This window comes from Hyla sarda, chromosome 6 (genome assembly GCF_029499605.1).
Source record: "Hyla sarda isolate aHylSar1 chromosome 6, aHylSar1.hap1, whole genome shotgun sequence".
Taxonomy (NCBI): domain Eukaryota; kingdom Metazoa; phylum Chordata; class Amphibia; order Anura; family Hylidae; genus Hyla; species Hyla sarda.
In genome coordinates, this window is record NC_079194.1 from 126,965,986 (window position 1) to 126,988,165 (window position 22,180).

A 22,180-nucleotide genomic window follows, 5' to 3' on the forward strand; every position below is an offset into this window, starting at 1 on the left:
CACTGTATAGGGTATCAGATTAGGTATTGCCACTACCCTAAAAAGGAACTTTTTAGGGTAGCAGGCTAAAGTTCCCATTGTGCACTGTGGACATACTATTCTATAATTTTTATATTCTTCCCTTGGTTTCTACAGTCTCCATCCTTCTGTGCACTATATTGCACTTTATATTGTGCTACTTGTCAAATTGGCTCCTAGTTCTCATCCTCTGCTTTGTCGTAGACCACTCCTCCACTAACACTTTCCCAACCAGGGTGCCTCTGGGTGTTAAACTCCCAGCATTCCCAGACTGCTTTTGGCTGTCAGGGCATGCTGAGATGGGACTTGTTTTTGCAGCAGCTGAAGACACCCTGGTTGGGAAACAATACTCTAAACACCTAGGGGAATATTTATCAAAACCTGTCAGGAGGAAAAGTTGCTGAGTTGTTCATAGCAACCAACCAGATTGCTTTTTACTTTCCAGAGGCTTTTTCAAAGGCCCCATGTTTCAGTTGAGCTTGTGGGACCAACAAGCTGCAGGTAAACTAAAGGGGTACACTGGTACTAGACATCCTATCCCTTATCCTGTGGCTAGGTGTTAAGATGTTTGACTGCTGAGACCTCTGTGATCTCCAGCCCAACATTTATGTTTAGAATGCCAGCTGTGCCTATGGGAGAGACTGAAATACAGCGTCCGTAAATCTCCCATAGATTACTGGGTTCCTGGCTCTCGTGCATGAAGCAGTGGTCGACAATGCCCCCCCCCCCCCCCTACTCTACATGCATCTCTATGGGGAGAGCCTGCTGTTTTTATGGCAGGGCTAAAATAAGGCAGCGCAGGTCTCTGCTATAACGAACAGTGCAGAAAAACCTCTACTCCATGAATAACCCTTCACATTTGTATTGAAAGCATGACTGCTGCACATGAGGGGTCACAATTGCCATGGCAGCTGGGGGCCTTAAGGCCTGCAGCACAGCGGTGTTCCTCTGCGCTGGGTGCACTTGAAATCTACCGTACAGGGCCCTGGCTCTGCGCTGCTAGAGCACGTTTTGTACCTAGGATATTGGCAGGTTTAAATATGCCACCTTTCACATGGAGATAAATGGAGAGCTCACTTTTGTACCTGGTGTGTGCATTATTTCATGCATAAAAAACGTATCTTCTATTCACAGTATAGGAGTTTTTAGATGGGGGGGGGGGGGGGGGGTCTGATCACTGGGACCCCTGGGATCTCCTCTAAGGTGCCCCAGCTGGCGGCGGGAACTGCGTGGCAACCCCCGCACCAAGTAGCGCCAGACATGCCCCCTCCATATATCTCTATGTAGAGCTGTTCGGCTATCTTCTGCTCTCTCATAGGAGATGAAGGGAGTGTTTTGGCTGCCGCTGTGTGTGTGGGATAGATATATAGATATAGAGAGATAAAAGATAGATATATATATATATATATATATATATATATATATATATATATATATATATATATATATATATATATAGATTTTTTTTATCCTAGTATATATAAAGCATACAGAAAATTTAGTTTGTGTGATTTTTTTTTTTTTTATTGCACAAACATACTTCATATTTTGGAGACTTAAGATGCAGCATTGCCTCTGGGTATGGCGCTTTGGCAGGGGTTTTAGCTGCAGAATGGCTTGGTAGCTGTTTATAGGCAGTGCATTGGGTTGGTTCAGTTTATAGCAGCTAGAGTCAAACCCTTAGCTGATGTCCATGATCTCTGTGCTGCAGGCCGTTAGGGAGTCTTTCTGAATGTTCTCCATCAGGGATGAGAGTTCAGGGTTGGCCCTGATCTGAGTCAGGAACTCTGTCATGCTGCGGCTGTTCTCTGCTTCTGGGATGGTGAGCAGAGCAGTGATGGTTCTCATAGCTGATCGCTTCAGCTCATCCTGCTTCTCAAACTCCTGCTTCACTGAGCCGGCTTTCACCTGAAAGTGAATGGCAGTTAACAATGGTTTAGCGAAGATTGATTTTGTAAGGATGTCTACCCAGTAAGGGCTTCTCCACACTGCATTTAGCCTCTGTTTTAAAGTGGTACACCAATACTTAGACTTATTCCTATCCTGTAGATAGGGGATAAGTTGTGTAATCTTCTGACCGGCACTTTGACTCTCCAAATGAGCTTTGTGCAATGGTCAACAGAGCTGTGTTGACCATTGCACAAAGCGGCGGCCGAACCACCCCATCCAAACATTTCTATGGGAGAGTATCTCCGGCTCTCCCATAGAGATGCTTGGAGGGGGCATGTTGAGCACTGCTTCAAGCTGGAGTGCTGGGAAGAATGTGGGGGTCCCAGGGCTCAGACCACCTGCTATCAAAGACTTATCCCCTATCCTGTGAAAAGGGGGTAATTTTGCTAAGTACTGGAGCACCCCTTAAACACAAGCACCAGGATAGAACAACGCATGCATTAAACACCCATAGAGCCCCTTGTACCGGAAGGAGGCCAAAATTGTCGTTATGTTTGGGATGTATACATTGTGGTTTGCCAGGTGGAATAATAACGTAGTTGACCATGCTATTTCATCAGGCGGGATCCCGTTAGTGTGTGGTAGAACGTTTTAATTAAGAATTCCTATTTATGACCGATGCTACTATGGTATTCGTCCTATAGCTGAGTTATAATCTGTTGCAAGAATAACAAAGACCCTATTTGTCTGATGAATCTGGACCAGTCGCAGTATTCAGAATCTTCATGTTTTACACTGGGCATACATTAGAAGATCAACAGAGGTGAGGGGGTGGAAATAGCTAGGGAACATACCTTAGTGGTGCAGGTGCTTCGAAGGGGCTCGATGAGTTGGTCCAGACGCTGGAGAACAGCACTGGGACAAAGAGTAGCCAAACGGGTTAGGATGATAAAGGTCAGAATCTGTAAAAGATGAGGATTTATAAAAAAATATATATGTGAACAAGCCCATTCCCCAAGAAGTTTGAATTGCCCCTCCCCCTTTCTATTCAAATAAAATGATGTAAATAAAAATGAGGTATTGTGTATTCATGAATTCAAATTTAACTTTTATTAAACTACATGGTCAGTGGCATATACATAAAAAAGCCAAAGTCCAGAACTCATGATTTTTGGTAATTTCATATACCAGAAAATTTGTAAAGTCCCATAAAAATGGTAAATAAAAGCCACAGATAACAGGCAAAAAAATTTGACAGTCTACAGGAAAAATGGACAATTTTAAAGTGAACCAATCGGATTTTACCCTGTATAATGCTTGGCAATGCATTATTTGGGGTACATTTTTAATTTCTAACGATAATTTGTTTTCCCTTAGTCCTAACAGTGGCACATATGGAGTGTTTCGCCCACGTGGAACTGGTTAGGACCGGTGGAATTTTTAATGACGCACCACAAGTAGTTAAGTCTTTAGACCCTTCCACCTCCCACAAAAGAGGGGAAACACCCAGCCTCCTTGTGTTATAGCAAATTAAAGAAAAAAAAAACCATAAATATAGGGACGGATTGTTGTGCCACTGTTAGGACTAAGGGAAAACAAATTATCGTTGGAAATTAACGATTCCCTTACGTCCTAACCAGTGGCACACACGGGGATTTAGCAAGCAGATACCCCATGGGAGGGCACTCATGCCTGCTGGAGGATAATACCGACTGCCCAAATCAGAATAGCTAGCTCTTCTGGAATTAACTCTATAGTGTGAGATAAAGGTGGAGTGAGAACTCCAAGAAACTGACTTACAAATGAGTTCCAAAGGAATCGAGCTTCTCTTCCTGCAAAATAAGTAGCTACTCCTTTAGTAGAGTGAGCTTTAACAAATTCAGGGGGCTCCAGACCCTGAGAAACATGAGACTCCCAAATAGCTTCCATAATCCAGCGACTGGTTGGTTTGGAAGCCTTGTGGCTCTTACGGCCACTAAAAAAAAAGGATAAGACGGTTTTCATCGTTACTGGACGCCTTGGATCGATCCAGGTAAATCCGAAGACATCTCGAGGTTGTGAAGGCCTCTGTTTTCTTCCGAGGAGGGGAGTGGAGCTAACACAGGAAGAGAAACAACCTGGTTGATATTTGTAAAAGTTGGCACCTTAGGAAAGAAGGATGGCAAAAGCTTCAAAAGAACCCGGTCCGGGAGGAACTGAATGTAGGGCTCAAATGCTGAGAAGGCTTGGAATTCACAGACTCGTTTAGCAGAGGTAATGGCCAACAGGAAGGTAATCTTCAAGGTGAGGTATTTAAGATCTACCTCCTCCAAAGGCTTGAAGGGGGAGATGATAACCCCCTGAGCACGACTGATAGATCCAATGCAGGGATAGGTCGAATGATTGTAGGCTTTATTCTATAACAGGCATAGGCAACCTTTTTGGACTACATCTTCCATGATGCTTTGTTAGCATTTTGTCTGTAAGAGCATCATGGGAGATGTAGTCCAAAACATCTACTGTGCCGAAGGTTGCCTATGCCTGTTCTAGAAGCTCCTTTAAGGAATCTTCTAACCAGGGGATCTTGAGAGAGAGAGACACCTGTGGAGAAAAGCTGAGATGGCAAACACTTGCACTCTTAAGGTGGAAGGAGATAAACCCTTGTCTAGTCAGTCTTGTAGAAATTGAAGAACTGCAGAAGTGGCAGGATTCTTGGCAGACAATTGGCGTAGCCGGCACCAGGATGAGAATGTATTCCATATTTTATAGGATCTAGACGTGGCTTCAGATCTGGAGTGCGATAAGGTCCTCAAAACGGCCCCTGAAAGCCCTTCTATATTTGGAAGGGACTGGTAAACCTCCAGGCTGTCAGGTTGAACATTTGGAGATTGGAGCAGCTGTGAGTGTCCCCTGACACTCGTGCTTGCTCTGGGGGAAGCCACCAAAAGCCTCCTCTGAATGAGCTGGGTGAACCAAGCTCTTTTGGGCCAGTATGGAATGATGGCTATGACAGAGACTTGGTCTTGCCTGATTTTCATCAATACCCTCGGAATCAAGGAAATTGGAGGGAAGATGTAGGCCAGCCTGAACCTACAAGGCATTGACAGTGCATCTATTGCCACAGGATTTTCCTCCCTGTAAAGGGAGAAAAACCTTTGCACGTTGGCTTTGAACCTTGTTGCCATGAAATCTATCTCTGGCATACCCCACCTGAGCGAAATCTCCTTGAAGATGTCTGGATGAAGAGACCACTCTCCGGTAGGAAGACCTTTGCTCAGGCTATCCGCAATCACATTGTGAGTGCCCCAGATGTGCACGGCCGACAAATGGGTTTCACTTCTGTCCAATCCAGAATCACACCTATCTCTCTCAAAAAGAAAGAGGGAAAGATGCTCCTTGTGGAGTAACGTAGATAGTAAGGGTAGACAATTGGGTAGATTCAATACCGCTTACCAGATCAGGTTGTGCAACTACATACACAACAATGGGAAAGGTGTGTAGTAAAATAAATTCCGTCTGCAGCCTTCCTGAGCACATGTAGAGTATGATCAAAGGGAAGCTTTGTTTGGAGCAGGATAGTGGCGCTGACCGGAACAAAGGATCAAGAAGCCAGTATAAAATCCATCTGTTTTATTTCCAATAATGCAACGCGTTTCGCTGAGCATGCGCAGCTAAACGCGTTGCATTATTGTAAATAAAACAGATGGATTTTATCCTGGCTTCTTGATCCTTTGTTCCGGTCAGCGCCACTATCCTGCTCCAAACAAAGCTTCCCTTTGATTATACCTATCTCTCTCAGGAGACTTTGTGACCTCGTGCCTCCCTGCTTGTTGATCTTTAACTGTCATGCTGTCTGATTGAACCTTCACCACGTTGCCTTGGATGTAAGGAGCAAAGTGAAATAGTGCTTATCTGATGTCCCTGATTTCTCGGAGATTTGAAGACAACATCTTCTCCAGGGGTGACCAGGACCTCTGGACTGTTTTGTCCAACAAGTGCGCTCCCCAGCCTACAAGGGATGCGTCTGTGGTAAGTATGATTCAATTGGGCTGGATCAGGGACTTGCTGTCCTGGAGATGACTCCACCATCTCAGAGAGGACCGGACTAGAGTAGGCAGGGAGTGCACGGATTTTAGTCCCTCTGGACTGTGATCCCACTTGGCTAATACTTCCAACTGAAGCGGACGTAGGTGCCATAATGTCCAAGGAACCGCTTCCACATTGATTAGATAATGAAGGGCTACCCTCCTGGGAACTAAGAGAGATTGGACTGTTTCCTGAACGCGCAGCTTTCTTTTGGGAGTCAGATGAATAGTCATGGCTACTGAGTATATCAGGAACCCCGGGAATCTCACTGAGGTGGCTGGTTGAAGATTGGACTTGTTCCAATTGATTATTCATCCTAGTTGATGGAGGAAGGAAACATCTGTTTGAATATGTTGGGGACAGAATTGCTTGAGAAGAGGCTTTGAGAAGCCAATCGTCTAGGTAAGGGACTATACATAGTCCCTGAAGTCTTAGAGCTGCCACCAGTGAAACTACCACTTTGGTAAAGGTGTGTGGGGCCGAAGAAATTCCAAACGGGAGGACAACAAACTGATAGTGCTTTAGAACTCCCTGAATTTGGACAGCAATCCTTAAGAATCTTCTGGACCAAGGATGGATGGGAATATTAAGGTAAGCATCCTTGAGGTCCAAGGTTGCCAGGAAATCCCCTGGCATAAGAAGATTGATGACAGACTGTATTGTTTTCATGCGGAAATGTTTGCGTCTGATAGACCGGTTGAAAAACCTTAGGTCTATTATCATTCTCCAGTCCTCAGTGACTTTGGGGACCAGGAACACAGGAGAATAGATTCCTGCCCCCTGCGCCTGAAGAGGAACCTCTTCCAAGGCTCCCTTAGAATGTAAGCTTCCAAAACTGTTTATTGGAAGGTAAAAGTCTGGTCCTGACAAACTTGTCTGGAGGAATGCTGTCCAACTCTACCTTGTAACCTTTTGAAATTATCCGAAGGACCCAAGGGTCCTGAATATGAGCTTCACAGGAAGACAGGAAGACCCTTTTATGAGTGGGGTGAGAGGGTCTAAAGACTTAATTACTTGTGGTGTGTCACTGTTGTAAGACAGAAAAGAAAATCACAAATTTCTCTGTTTTATACAGCAGCTAATAAGTACTGGAAGTAATTTACAAATCTGTTTAACTTTCTGGCACCAGTTGATTTGAAAACATTTGTTTTCTACTTGTTTCCACCGGAGTTCCCCTTTAAGCCTTCCTGTACTTATCAGCTGCTGTATACCACAGAGGAAGTTGTGTAGTTCTTTTCTGTCTGACCACAGTGCTCTCTGCTGACACCTCTGTCCATGTCAGGAACTGTTCAGAGCAGGAGAAGTTTGCTATGGGGATTTGTTCCTACTATGGACAGTTGATGAAATGGACAGAGGTGTCAGCAGAGAGCACTGTGGCCCTCCGAAGTACCCCTTTAAAAGAAATGGAAGTGGGACCTACAGTAGATGCAGGCATATTGGTCAAGATTTATCAATCTGCCTGGCTTGACCATAACAACCAATCTTAGCTTGGTTTTCATATCTTCCCAAAAATAGATAAAATAAAAGCTGAGTTGTAATTGGTTGCTATGGGCAAAACCAAACCATCTTGGTTTCACAAGATTGATACATTAAGGCCATTGTGTATTTTTTTCCCCCTAACGTCTCATATTGAAATCCAATGAAAAATTAAATTTTTTATGCAAACCTGCATGGTTTCTGCATAAAAAAAACATGTGGGTTTTACCCATGTGAAGATGCTGGTCATGATCATTGGGCTTTAAACCACATCCAGAAGACCTTGAATTACCCTTATGTCATAGTGATCTTTCAAGCCATCCTCCACATGGTTCAGATACTCATAGATGTCCAGCTGGTCCAAACAGCTCTCCAGCAGTGTGTACATACACTCAAACGCTGCCTTCCGCACATCTAGCCCATCATCCACTGTGTGCTTGAATGGGCCCATCTCCACCTTACATGAAAACAGAAGCAGAGATCACACAATTGGAATTAAGTAAGGATTATTCCTTAAATTGGCAATATAAGATTTAAAAACTTTTTATATGTTGTACATCTTGGCAAAACATTAACCTTTCTAATAAACTTCATAAGAAAATTGTATTCCCATTTTATAGAAATCATGGCTTATAAAATCATGGTAAGTGAGGTTGGGCTAGCACTCCTCCGTGCTCTCTCCTGTCTGAAAGTACTCTTCTGTGCCCTCTCCTGTCTGCTAGTACTCCTCTGTACTCTCTCCTGCCTGATAGCATTCATCTGTGCTCTCTCCTGTCTGATAGTACTCTTCTGTGCTCCCTCCTGACTGATAGTACTCCTCTGTGCTCTCTTCTGTCTGATAGTACTCCTCTGTGCTCTCTTCTGTCTGATAGTACTTCTCTGTGCTCTCTCCTGTCTGATAGAACTCCTCTGTGCTCTCTTCTGTCTGATATTACTCCTCTATGCTCTCTTCTGTCTGATAGTACTCCTCTGTGCTCTCTCCTGTCTGATAGAACTCCTCTGTGCTCTCTCCTGCCTAATAGTACTCTTCTGTGCTCTCTCCTGTCTGATAGCACTCCTCCGTGCTCTCTCCTTTCTGATAGCATTCATCTGTGCTCTCTCCTGTCTGATAGTACTCTTCTGTGCCCTCTCCTGTCTGATAGTACTCCTCTGTACTCTCTCCTGTCTGATAGCATTCATCTGTCCTCTCTCCTGTCTGATAGTACTCTTCTGTGCTCTCTCCTGACTGATAGTACTCCTCTGTGCTCTCTTCTGTCTGATATTACTCCTCTGTGCTCTCTTCTGTCTGATATTACTCCTCTGTGCTCTCTTCTGTCTGATAGTACTCCTCTGTGCTCTCTCCTGTCTGATAGAACTCCTCTGTGCTCTCTTCTGTCTGATAGTACTCCTCTGTGCTCTCTACTGTCTGATAGAACTCCTCTGTGCTCTCTCCTGCCCAATAGTACTCTTCTGTGCTCTATCCTGTCTGGTAGTACTATTCTGTTCTCTCTCCTGTCTGATAGTATTCCTCTGTGCTCTCTCCTGTCTGATAGTACTCTTCTGTGCTCTCCCCTGTCTGATAGCATTCCTCTGTGCTCTCTCCTGTCTGATAGTACTCCTCTGTGCTCTCTCCTGTCTGAAAGAACTCTTCTGTGCTCTCCCCTGTCTGAGAGCACTCCTCTGTGTCCTCTACTGTCTGATAGTACTCCTCTGTGCTCTATCCTGTCTGATAGCTCTCCTCTTGTGTCCCTCCTGTCTAATAGTACTCTTCTGTGCTTTCCTCTGTTTTATAGCATTTCTCTGTGCTCTCTCCTGTCTGAGAGTACTCCTCTGTGCTCTCTCCTGTCTGATAGCATTCCTCTGTGCTCTCTCCTGTCTGATAGTACTCTTCTGTGCTCTCCCCTGTCTGATAGCATCCCTCTGTGCTCTCTTCTGTCTGATAGAACTCTTCTGTGCTTCATCCTGTCTGATAGCTCTCCTCTTGTGTTTCTCCTGTCTGAAAGAACTCTTCTGTGCCCTCTCCTGTCTGATAGCATTCCTCTGTGCTCTCTCCTGTCTGATAGAACTCTTCTGTGCTTTATCCTGTCTGATAGCACTCCTCTGTGCTTTCTCCTGTCTGATAGTACTCCTCTGTGCTCTCTCCTGTCTGATAGCACTCCTCTGTGCTCTCTCCTGTCTGATAGCACTCCTCTGTGCTCTCTCCTGTCTGGTAGCACTCCTCTGTGCTCTCTCCTGTCTGATAGTACTCCTCTGTGCTCTCTCCTGTCTGATAGTACTCCTCTGTGCTCTCTCCTGTCTGATAGTACTCCTCTGTGCTCTCTCCTGTCTGATAGTACTCCTCTGTGCTCTCTCCTGTCTGATAGTACTCCTCTGTGCTCTCTCCTGTCTGATACCACTCCTCTGTGCTCTCTCCTGTCTGATACCACTCCTCTGTGCTCTCTCCTGTCTGATACCACTCCTCTGTGCTCTCTCCTGTCTGATACCACTCCTCTGTGCTCTCTCCTGTTTGATAGGACTCCTCTGTGCTTTCACCTGTCTGATAAGACTACTCTGTACTCTCTCCTATCAGACACAGGAGGAGTCCTATCAGAAAGGAGAGAGCACGGATGAGTGCTAGCCCACCCTAACTTACTTGACTTTGTCCATGCCTGTGCTTTAGATTGGACAAAGCCATGATTTTATAAGCCATCATTTCTATAAAAAGTATGAAGTATATTAGGAAGGTTAATGTTTTGCCAAGATGTACAACATATAAAAAGTTTTTGAATCTGGCAGTGCCCATACAGTGACCTGCCAATGTGACTAACATATATGGGAATTCTGCATATCATGGTCTTCTCACCTCTCTGATAAGTTCTTTGCGCACTTTAGTTTCTTCATACACAGGTGGAAGGACCTTGCTCAGAAGTTTCCGTACCAGAGATGGTTTGTTATGAGCAGCTGAATTAAACATGACCAGAGTGACACGACGTACATTAGGGTCTGTGTCCTGGAGGGGTTTCAGGAAATCTCCTGCACAAGAAACATGGAGGAAAAGCATCATTTAGTATAGTTTTATATATTGTAAAACCATCTTTGGCCTTATTCAGTTTGTTTTTGTGCACTGTAGGACAGTGACCAGTAGATGTCAGTCTTGTGTCTATCCCCAGCACTTACCAATGCAATTCTTCAGGAGGGAGTCAATAGGAGTCGGCTGGTCAGATATGGTGAATTTGATAGCTGTGACTACTGTGCTGCGAGTATGCGAAGAGCCTGCAAATGGCAGGGGAGAAAGAAAACAAGTGCTGAAAAGATCCTAATTTAGAGTTCAATTGCATCTTTACTAATATGTACGCAGTGAACTCCACCTAATAGTGGCTACAGGCAGACAAAATTATATAATTTAAAAGGGTTTTCCCATGGTTCCACTCAGTGGGCCTGACCAAGAAAGATGAGCAGTGTATTCAGTGATCTTTGTCAGGCCCATAGAGTTGAGTAGGAGCACTCCGTCCCCCAGACTGATCAGACACACATTCAATTTTCCTGCAGGTAGGTGATAAGTGACATTTGTGGGAAACCCCTTTAACTTCCTGAGACTATAAAGAAAAAGCAACAAAGAGCAGACTAAGGGAGTCTGATCTCCTTCTCGCCAACACCTTTACCAAGTGTATAAATGTACTCCCTGTGAGTGACAGCCTCCCCACCACCCCCCTCCCAGTAGATCTTCATACTGCATTCACACCACGTTTCCAAAATCCAGCTGCCGGATCCGGCTGGGAAATTTTCAAAACCCAGCATTTCCATATACCAGCCGTACCTGCGCCAAATCTTATCCATTTAAATGCGCCGACCGTAGTCAGTTACTCCGGTTGGCTCATTTTTGCCTCGTATACGGTTTTGTGGCCAGACTGAAAACCATAGCATGCCAAGGTTTTCAGTCCGGCCATATAACCGGATACCGAGCAAAAATTAGCCGACCAGTGTCAGATAGTGACATTTAAATGAATGAGATTTGGCGCTGGTCCGTGGTGTGAATGCACCCTTATATTCGCTCTCTGTGATTTTGGTTTGATCTTTCTACTATAAAGGAAAGCAGAGAGTTTGTGATAATTAAGTCTGCTATACAAATGTGCTATAAAGTGAACTGGTGCACAGTTTTTAACCTATATAGATAATATACTGGTTACACATGTTCTTACAGACAATGTACATTTAAAAAAGGAACCTGTCAGAGTGAAAATGCCGTCCAATCTGCAGTCTGCCTGTTATAGAGCAGTAGGAGCTGAGAAGATTGATACAATATATAGTTTTGTGTGAAAACATTTAGGATAACCTATCATTTATTTATGTAAATCTCTGCTCATTCTGTGCTAAGTAGTCATGTGGGCGGGCCTACTCCGTGATTGACAGCTCTCTCTACCTGCACACATACACACAGTGAGCTGTCAATCACGGAGTAGGCCCGCCCACATGACTACTTAGCCCAGAATGAGCAGAGATTTACATGAATAAATGACAAGTTATCCTAATAGTATTTCACAAAACTCTACATCAATCTGCTCAGCTCGTACTCTCTAACATTGTGCCTACAGTTTGGACTGAAATGTCAATGTGACAGGTTCCATTTATAAGTTGTTTACAGATTTGATGTACTTAGGGGTACTCCCATGGAAAACAAATGTTTTCAAATAAACTGGTGCCAGAATGTAAAACAGATTATAACAGATTGTAAATTACCGCTTTGTAAAAATCTTAATCCTTCCAGTACATATCAGCTGCTGTATGCTCCAGAGGAAGTTGTGTAGTTCTTTCCAGTGTGGCCACAGTGTTCTCTGCTGCCACCTCTGTCCATGCTAGTAAATGTCCAGAGCATGGACAAATCCCCATAAACCTCTCCTGCTCTGGACAGTTCCTGACATTGTCAGAGGTGTCAGCAGAGAGCCCTGTGGTCAGACTGGAAAGAACTACACAACTTCCTCTGGAGCATACGGCAGCTGATAAGTACTGGAAGAATTAAGATTTTTAAATAGCAGTAATTTACAAATCTGTGTAACCTTGTGGCACCAGTTGATTTAAAAAAAAAATCCCACTGGAATACCCCTTTAAGACACAATCTTTATAGATTAAAAAAAAAAGTGTTTAATATGCAAGTCTTGAAAGGGTACTCCTCAGAAAAAAAGTGTTCTTAAATAAACCAATGCAAGAAATGTATGCAAATCTGTAAATTATTTCTATAAAAGGAAAAAAAAGAAAACTCAAGCCTTCCAGTACTTATCCAGCTACTGCATACCTTGGAGGAAGTCGTGTCGTCTTTCCAGTCAGTCACTGTTCTCGGCTGACACCTCTGTCCATGTCAGAAACTGCAGAAAAAGAGTAAATCCCCATAGCAAACCTCTTCTCCTCTGGACAGTTCCTGAGATGGACAGAGGTGTCAGCAGAGGGGACTGTGGTCAGAATGGAAATACTACATACATAACTTCCTACAGGGCATAAAGCAGTACTGAAGGTTATTTAAAATAAAAGTTATTTACTAATTTGTATACATTTCTTGCACCAGTTGACTTAAAGGGGAACTCCAGTAGAAAAAAATGTTTTCAAATCAACTGGTGCCAGAAGGTTAAACAGATTTGTAAATTAAAATGCAAAATATACTTGTGTATCGGCGCACATAAAAGGAACACCTATATGGGAATACACTTACTTAGTATGGTTGATTTATTGGTTTCTGCATGAAATAGACAACTTCCGAAACTGTGCTGATAGTGGTTCCGTTCACTGGGCAAAAAACTGAAGAAAAATGGGAAAACATTTTTTTTAAATAACCGATCCAGATACTGTGTCTATATTGTGATATATTTTTGCAGCATGTATCGGCTTTGTACTGTTACAGAGAGACTTACACAGGTGCCTCTGTAGGAATTAATCTATAGTGAAACTGGATGCCGATTTCCCACCGTACTGGACGGCGTTCCCGATATACTCCTGTATTGGTCACTGTATATATATAAATTAGACCAATAATTACATGTATTATACTGTGCGATATATCCAAATAGAACGTGCTTACACTCTATTGTGCATGAACAAAGAGGCGGCAGGGTGCGCAGCTGTGTTTGCGCTATGTGCTGATCGCCGCGGGTATTAACGGTACCTGTAGTTTGTATATTGGTTTTCACACTGTGGTCCACGGAGTAGTGTTCGTCCTGGAATGTGGTGGGTGATGATTGGGTTCCTCCAGGGGCTCCCAGGAAGATAGTAAGGGAGGGAGTCCGGATATACAGTGGGTGTATGCCCTGGGAGATCTGCTCCGGCCGTGAGCGTCTCACCGATGCAACCGCACTGTAGTAGTTCGCACAGAGATCTGATTACTGAACGTGACGTCACGATTACAGCTACAGCAAGGCACGGGGGACACACTTCATCTAACGGGTTTCGGTCAGTGCGCTGACCTTCGTCAGAGATGGAGTATCAATGATGGCTCCTGATATTTATGCGAACTAGCAGTTGTTAATCCAGGATGGTCCCGACACTCCTAATCACATCCCGACCGACCATATTATCCAGGTTTCAACTTCCTGATAGGACATATTTCCTATATGTGGTCTCTTTTGGTTACTTCATTAGTCCCCCTATGTCTCAAACCCTAATTTTGATATTTACACTTTCATATATGCAGTGCTTCAGAGTCTTTACTGTAAAAAACGCAACAATAACGCAGGTGCAAAAAACGCATTATGTGAACATGCACTTACTCAAAAATTGCTAAAAAGGGGGTAAAGGAGGGAATGTATATATCCTATATGTTGATGGTGATAATCTGGCAACCCACTGAACTATCATTATAATTCTTTTAGCTAAATACCTCACAGAGAAGTATCACAAAAAGGCGAACAGTTCTAAATCGGCATTTAAACTGTATGGAGACATTGTATTTCGATTAAAAATCCAGCGGCTCTCCGCTCTTGACATATCTGCCACATGGTTTCCGCCTCTTCAATGTTTCTTTACTTTTTCCAATCCAAAAAATACAGATTGTGCAAATGATGCATTGTGCTTGTCCACGAAATGCTTTGAGAGTGGATGGCCCAAAAATGTCCTCTCTATGTAATAGATATGCTCTCCAATCCTAGTGGACAAAATATGTTTGGTCCGTCCCACGTACACTTTGCCACACGGGCACTGAATGCCATAAATTACATTTTTAGTTTTACAATTGATGTGTGACTATATGGAGCTTTTATAAGAAGCGTCCCAACTCTCCACTTCACGGATCAGAGTTCTTTTTAGTTCCGTTTTTTTGCAGCATTTACATGAACGATATGGAAAAAAACCATTTTCTTGAAAAAACGTTGGCTGATCCTTATCAGACTTATTTTTGATGGTCGGTGCCACTCTGTTGCCTATATTAGAAGTTTTTTTAATTATGAAGGTGGGGTTTTTCGGTAGAAGTTGTCCCACAATTTTGTCTCTCTTCAGGATCTCCCAGTGAAGAACTAAAAAGAACTCTGATCCGTGAAGTGGAGAGTTGGGACGCTTCTTATAAAAGCTCCATATAGTCACACATCAATTGTAAAACTAAAAATTTAATTTATGGCATTCAGTGCCCGTGTGGCAAAGTGTACGTGGGACAGACCAAACATATTTTGTCCACTAGGATTGGAGAGCATATCTATTACATAGAGAGGACATTTTTGGGCCATCCACTCTCAAAGCATTTCGTGGACAAGCACAATGCATCATTTGCACAATCTGTATTTTTGGGATTGGAAAAAGTAAATAAACATTGGAGAGGCGGAAACCATGTGGCAGATATGTCAAGAGCGGAGAGCCGCTGGATTTTTAATCGAAATACAATGTCTCCATACGGTTTAAATGCCGATTTAGAACTGTTTGCCTTTTTGTGATACTTCTCTGTGAGGTATTTAGCTAAAAGAATTACAATGATAGTTCGGTGGGTTGCCAGATTATCACCATCAACATATAGGATATATACATTCCCTCCTTTACCCCCTTTTTAGCAATTTTTGAGTAAGTGCATGTTCACATAATGCGTTTTTTGCACCTGCGTTATTGGTGCGTTTTTTTACAGTAAAGACTCTGAAGCACTGCATATATGAAAGTGTAAATATCAAAATTAGGGTTTGAGACATAGGGGGACTAATGAAGTAACCAAAAGAGACCACATATAGGAAATATGTCCTATCAGGAAGTTGAAACCTGGATAATATGGTCGGTCGGGATGTGATTAGGAGTGCCGGGACCATCCTGGATTAACAACTGCTAGTTTGCATTAATATCAGGAGCCACCAGTGATACTCCATCTCTGACGAAGGTCAGCGCACTGACCGAAACCCGTTAGATGAAGTGTGTCCCCCGTGCCTTGCTGTAGCTGTAATCGTGACGTCACGTTCAGTAATCAGATCTCTGTGCGAACTACTACAGTGCGGTTGCATCGGTGAGACGCTCACGGCCGGAGCAGATCTCCCAGGGCATACACCCACTGTATATCCGGACTCCCTCCCTTACTATCTTCCTGGGAGCCCCTGGAGGAACCCAATCATCACCCACCACATTCCAGGACGAACACTACTCCGTGGACCACAGTGTGAAAACCAATATACAAACTACAGGTACCGTTAATACCCGCGGCGATCAGCACATAGCGCAAACACAGCTGCGCACCCTGCCGCCTCTTTGTTCATGCACAATAGAGTGTAAGCACGTTCTATTTGGATATATCGCACAGTATAATACATGTAATTATTGGTCTAATTTATATATATATACAGTGACCAATACAGGAGTATATCGGGAACGCCGTCCAGTACGGTGGGAAATCGGCATCCAGTTTCACTATAGATTAATTCCTACAGAGGCACCTGTGTAAGTCTCTCTGTAACAGTACAAAGCCGATACATGCTGCAAAAATATATCACAATATAGACACAGTATCTGGATCGGTTATTTAAAAAAAATGTTTTCCCATTTTTCTTCAGTTTTTTGCCCAGTGAACGGAACCACTATCAGCACAGTTTCAGAAGTTGTCTATTTCATGCAGAAACCAATAAATCAACCATACTAAGTAAGTGTATTCCCATATGGGTGTTCCTTTTATGTGCGCCGATACACAAGTTTATTTTGCTTTTTAGTTTATTCATTTTTGGGCCCCAGCCAGGACCCATATAGTTGTATCTTGGCTGCCTAAAAGGGAACCATTCCTGCGCCAGTGGATATATATTTCCTCTTTCCAGATTTGTAAATTACTTCTATTTAAAAAAATCTTATCCCTTACAGTACTTATCAGTTGCTGTATACTACAGATATACTACAGAGAAATTTGTGAAGTTCTTTCCAGTCTGACCACAGTGCTCTCTGTGACACCTCTGTCCCTGTCAGGAACTGTCCAGAGCAGGAGAGGTTTTCTATTGGGATTTGCTTGTAATCTGGACAGTTCCTGAAACAAACAGAGGTGTCAGCAGAGAGCACTGTTGTCAGGCAGAAAAGAAATTCACAAATTTCTCTCTTTCATACAGCAGCTAATAACTACTGGAAGGATTAAGATTTTTTAATAGAAGTTATTTACAAATCTGTTTAACTCTCTGGCACCAGTTGATTTGAATATTTTTGTTTTCTACTTGTTTCCACCAGAGTTCCCATTAAAAAATTTTTTTCTCTGGAGTATACCTTTAAATTAAAATAAAGTTAATTCAATTTAGTAGGAGGTGCACCCTTCTTAATTAAAGTTGCAAATCTTGGAACATATTTAAGCCAGAAAATGAAATACATGCCTGCTCACAGCTTTTTAACCATTTCCTGGCTTAAAGTATGATAGATTTATTTTACACAACTTAGCTAGAGGTGTAGAAAGTTCCTTAAACCGAAATATGTCACAAAAGGTTTGATAAATTCCCATTTTTTGTGGCGTTCCGACCGCTGGGACCCCCCACAATCTCCTGCCCAATGCCCCAGGTCTTCTTCTCCCCGGAGTGACACGACACCACCATGTCTCTCTATGGGAGAGCCGAAGATACATGAGTACACTGCTCATGTGTCTCCAGCTCTCCTATAGTGCATGGAGGTGGCATGTTGACCACCGCCACTCCGTGCACGAGTAGAGCCGGTGTTGTGAAAACAAATCTTCAAACATCCAGGTGCCGTGCAGGAGATCACAGGGGTGGGGGGTCCCAATGGTCGGACCCCCTGCGATCGGAAGTTAAGTACCAGAGTTCCCCTTTAAGACAGGCTTGTCTTAGTAAATTGCCCCCAAAGTAAATTATAACATTGCATTAAGATTTGTTTACATAGGATTGGCCAACTTAAGTACATTCTTCTAGTTAGTGTACATTTCTGTTGATTCCATTATTTCTCATAATATGTGTATCACCTGAGCTTAGCTGTTTGCACAGTCGTGGTAGGAGTTGTTCTGGGTTTACAAGGGTCAGCTTTCCCACACATTCAGCAACCACGTTCCTGGTGCCTTCCTCTGCAGCCTCACAGTGCTCTAGCAACAGTTTCCAAACGTCCTCCTGGTATGGTCTCAGCTCCTCACTGGGAAGGCAGGTGAGAGCTTCTTTAAGTGAGTGCAGGAGCAAATACTGCCTTCTTAGCTGACCCCCAATTTCATGCAGCAAAAAGGGCAAAAAATCTGCAGGACTCCCCACACAGGCATTTCCTAGGGCGTAAGATGCCGCAGACTTCACCTCTTCACTGGGAGATGCAAAAGCTTCCAGGATAACATTCTTCAGCTCTTTCTGCTGGTTGCCAAGGCTTCTCTCACGTCCAATTTCTGCCAGTGTCAAGAATGCTAACACCTTCACTGGGTCTCCAACACGAGGATTTTTGGCATCTTGTATAAATTGGGTAATGGAAGCATTAGATTCCTTAGGGCAGGCACTAGCTAGAGTGGCCACACACTTAGCCACAGAATGGAAGGCCTGTTTGTGAAGTGTTGGCCCAGTGGAGTGCACAGGACCGGTAAGTTGCTTAAAAAGATCAGCATATCCAAGGTGAGGTGTGTGGCTTGTGACCAGTGCTCGCAAGAAGGAAAGAATGGAGGCCAAAGCACCCCCTTGGAGTAGAGGAGAATGCACCAGCTGAAAAAGTTGAGGGAGGATGCGTGCACTGAGTTTGGGAAGAGATGCTGAATGTGCAGACACCAAAGTAGTGAGAAAATCTAGAGACACTTGAGCCAAATGCATGTCAGATTCCGCCAGAAGAGACGGAAGCTCCCCCAGCACAGGTTCCAACATGGTGGGCTTTAAACAGTCATTGTAATTCCTCACCAACACCTCGAGGGCATATACTGTTCCTAGCCTAAGGGCTCGCTGGTTCTTACGTAGGAAAGAGGCAAGAATGGGCAGTGCATCCTTCAGTAATGGCCGTAAGTCAATCTTGAGAGGAGAGCTTGCTATGAGGGTGAGAACCTTCACTGCTGTCAGTCTAGTAATCTCATTGCGGAGACGTTCAAGGATGAGCTGGAGAGTGGATGGAAGCTCATTCCCCAGCTGGTCTCCAAGGTGACTTATGAGATGACCCATGCAAGACAAAGCCCTTTCCTTAACCTCCTGGTCAATATCTGTTGCCTGTAGTCTTTTCAATGTGGCACTAAATAGCTCTTTTGTATAGGGCGAAGGCTGAGAAACCTTGATCTGGTCTAGTGGCCGGATCACTCTTACCAACTGTTGTGCTACCAACAGGGCCTCCGAAGTGATCTTATAGAAGGGGTCAGAAATACAGGTTACCACTGGTGGTAAGAGGGCGGGAAGGTGAGGCTGGAAGCATTCTGGTGGATGACAGCTGAGGATAACATGAAGAAACATTAGTGTGTCCAGGCGCATATTGGAGCTGCTGACTTTGTCCGTCAAAGAGAAGACAAGACCTATTAGTAGGAGACAAAAAATATGGTCACTTGGTGACACAAGAAGACCACTCCACTCACTGCTTGTCATGCATATGTTGGCTGTATGAGGAGCAGGAGTCATACCTGGAACCAGTGCGGGAATATGCTGGGAGAGGCAGCCTGGAAGTGCACTGGTCAGTTCTGTGAGAACTGCAAAACATCCTTGACGAGACTTGATGCTTTTATCTTTGAGGAGTTTTTGGAGAGACTTCATTACCAATGGGACCTATGGAGGAAGGACAGTGATGTACTGACCAACTTATGCATTTTCAATGGCTGCCAGGGCTTTGGAGACAACCCTATGGTATATCTCCCATCTTCAGTTACCTGTTTCTGCAGGGCACTAAATGGGCTATCCCCTTTGTCAGTGACCTCTACATTCTGCCTGCAGCTGTGAGAACAGCGCGTCTGCCTCAGCAGGGCATTGTAAGCAGAGAAGATATCCGCTTTTACATTCTCTTCTCTTTCTTTAAATCGCAATATGATGGCCGAAGCTGCTGTTTTATAAAATTCCAATAGGAGATCGGGTCTGGCTGTGATCAGAGTCTCCAGGCACTTGGCTGCTGAGCGTCTCACTTTCCAGCTCATGTCATCATCATCGCTGTATTCTTCTTCACTTTCTATGGAGATCAAAGCAACAGAAATCGTTCATAGATGGGAGTCCCCTATAACAGTATTATAGTATTCTTGTACATAGCAATCAGTATTATAGTAGTTATATTCTTATGCATAGAGGGAAGTATTATAGCAGTTATATACTTGTACATGGAACATTATTATGGTAGGTATATTTTTGTACATAAAGGGCAGTATTAAATTAGTTATATTCTTGTACATAGGGCCAGTATTATAGTAGTTATATTCTTATACCTAGAGGGAAATATTATAGCAGTTATATACTTGTACATGGAACATTATTATGGTAGGTATATTTTTGTACATAAAGGGCAGTATTAAATTAGTTATATTCTTGTACATAGAGGCAGTATTATAGTAGTTATATTTTTGCACATAAAGGGCAGTATTAAATTAGTTATATTCTTGTACATAGAGGCAGTATTATAGTAGTTATATTTTTGCACATAAAGGGCAGTATTAAATTAGTTATATTCTTGTACATAGGGGCAGTATTATAGTAGTTATATTCTTGTACATAGAGGGCAGTATTAAATTAGTTATCTTGTACATAGGGACAGTATTATAGTAGTTATCTTCTTGTATATAGAGGGCAGTATTATAGTAGTTATATTCTTGTACATAGGGGCAGTATTATAGTAGTTATATTCTTGTGTATAGAGGGCAGTATTATAGTAGTTATATTCTTGTACATAGGGGCAGTATTATAGTAGTTATATTCTTGTATATAGAGGGCAGTATTATAGTAGTTATATTCTTGTACATAGGGGCAGTATTATAGTAGTTATATTCTTGTACATAGAGGGCAGTATTAAATTAGTTATCTTCTTGTACATAGGGACAGTATTATAGTAGTTATCTTCTTGTATATAGAGGGCAGTATTATAGTAGTTATATTCTTGTACATAGGGGCAGTATTATAGTAGTTATATTCTTGTATATAGAGGGCAGTATTATAGTAGTTATATTCTTGTACATAGGGGCAGTATTATAGTAGTTATATTCTTGTATATAGAGGGCAGTATTATAGTAGTTATATTCTTGTACATAGGGGCAGTATTATAGTAGTTATATTCTTGTATATACAGTGCAGTAGGCAAGTAGTATAATCCTGAACTTAGGAAGCTGAATTCCAGTTACACTCACCTGGTTCTTCCTCGCTTTCTGTCTCCATCATCTCCTCTTCCTCTTCACTATCATAGTTGTAGTTAGGATCATAAGCAATATACTTGAGACACAAATCAATAACTGTTGGGACGTAAGGTGAGACCTCTTTTGGGCAGCGTCTGATGAAGGAGTCCAGTGCCTGAAAACACTGCTCCTGCAGCTCATCATCTTCTACTTTACAAAACCCCACCACTAGGGGCACTATTCTCTCCAGATGTGGTCCTGTAACAAAAAAAAAATAGAAAGGAAAAATAGTAGAAACGTTGCTTCTCTTTAGATACAGTTTGGTGCTACATGATGGAGAATATTAGAACCAGGTAATAGAGTATAATGTTCCTTTAATCACTAGTAAAGCAAATAAAAAGGCAGCAAATCACAATGAGGTGGTAATATTGGGGGACTTGAACTACCCCGATATAAACTGGGAAACTGAGACCTGTGGATCTCATAAGGAAACAGGTTTCTAACTATATAGGACCCAACCAGAAGGGGCACCCTACTGGACCTAACATTAACTAACAGACCTAACACAATTGCTAATGTAATGTGCAGATGGAAGGACACCTAAGAAATAGTGACTACAAGACAATACATTATAACTTGTCCTTTAATAAGGGATCTTTTTGAGGAGCCACAAAAACAGTGAACTTAAGCAAGGTTAAGTTTTATGAGCTCAGAGAAGCCCTTAACATTATAGATTTGGATAATGTGTTCCAAAACAAGAGTACAGACACTAAGTGGGAGATTAATAAAAAAAAATTTCACTGAGAGAGGTAATTATCTTTATGGAAATAAAAGGGTGAGGAACAGGAGAAAACCAATAAATAAATAAAACTGTAAAGGGGGCAAAAAATTACAAAAAAGCATTTAGTGTACTAAAACAGGAAGGCTGTGAAGTAGCATTAAAAAGCCATATGTAAAAACAGATAAAAGCAAAAGTGGAGACAAAAAGACTCATTGCCAAAGTGAGTAACACTAACACCAAATGAAAATGTTGGCCCTTTAAAAAAGTAAAAAGCAATTATAGACGGGGATGAGAAAAAAGCAAATATATTAAGCACTTTCTTCTCC

The 22,180-nt window shown here is 42.8% G+C and overlaps 1 protein-coding gene across 8 annotated transcripts in view; it reads right to left on the reverse strand.

Moving 5' to 3' along the window:
- Positions 1-1,535: 1,535 nt before the first annotated feature.
- Positions 1,536-22,180, reverse strand: part of LOC130276087 (cullin-associated NEDD8-dissociated protein 1-like) — a 39,543-nt gene continuing 18,898 nt past the window's right edge. For all 8 annotated transcript variants that reach the window (XM_056524966.1, XM_056524964.1, XM_056524965.1 and 5 more), the window contains 9 exons: positions 21,089-21,331; positions 19,634-19,926; positions 19,391-19,532; positions 17,792-19,285; positions 10,585-10,680; positions 10,271-10,440; positions 7,742-7,906; positions 2,763-2,870; positions 1,536-1,926 (listed from right to left, as the gene is read on the reverse strand). In XM_056524966.1, the coding sequence (XP_056380941.1) occupies positions 1,699-1,926; positions 2,763-2,870; positions 7,742-7,906; positions 10,271-10,440; positions 10,585-10,680; positions 17,792-19,285; positions 19,391-19,532; positions 19,634-19,926; positions 21,089-21,331 (2,939 nt within the window). In that variant the 3' untranslated portion in view covers positions 1,536-1,698. The remainder of the gene's footprint in view (positions 1,927-2,762; positions 2,871-7,741; positions 7,907-10,270; positions 10,441-10,584; positions 10,681-17,791; positions 19,286-19,390; positions 19,533-19,633; positions 19,927-21,088; positions 21,332-22,180) is intronic.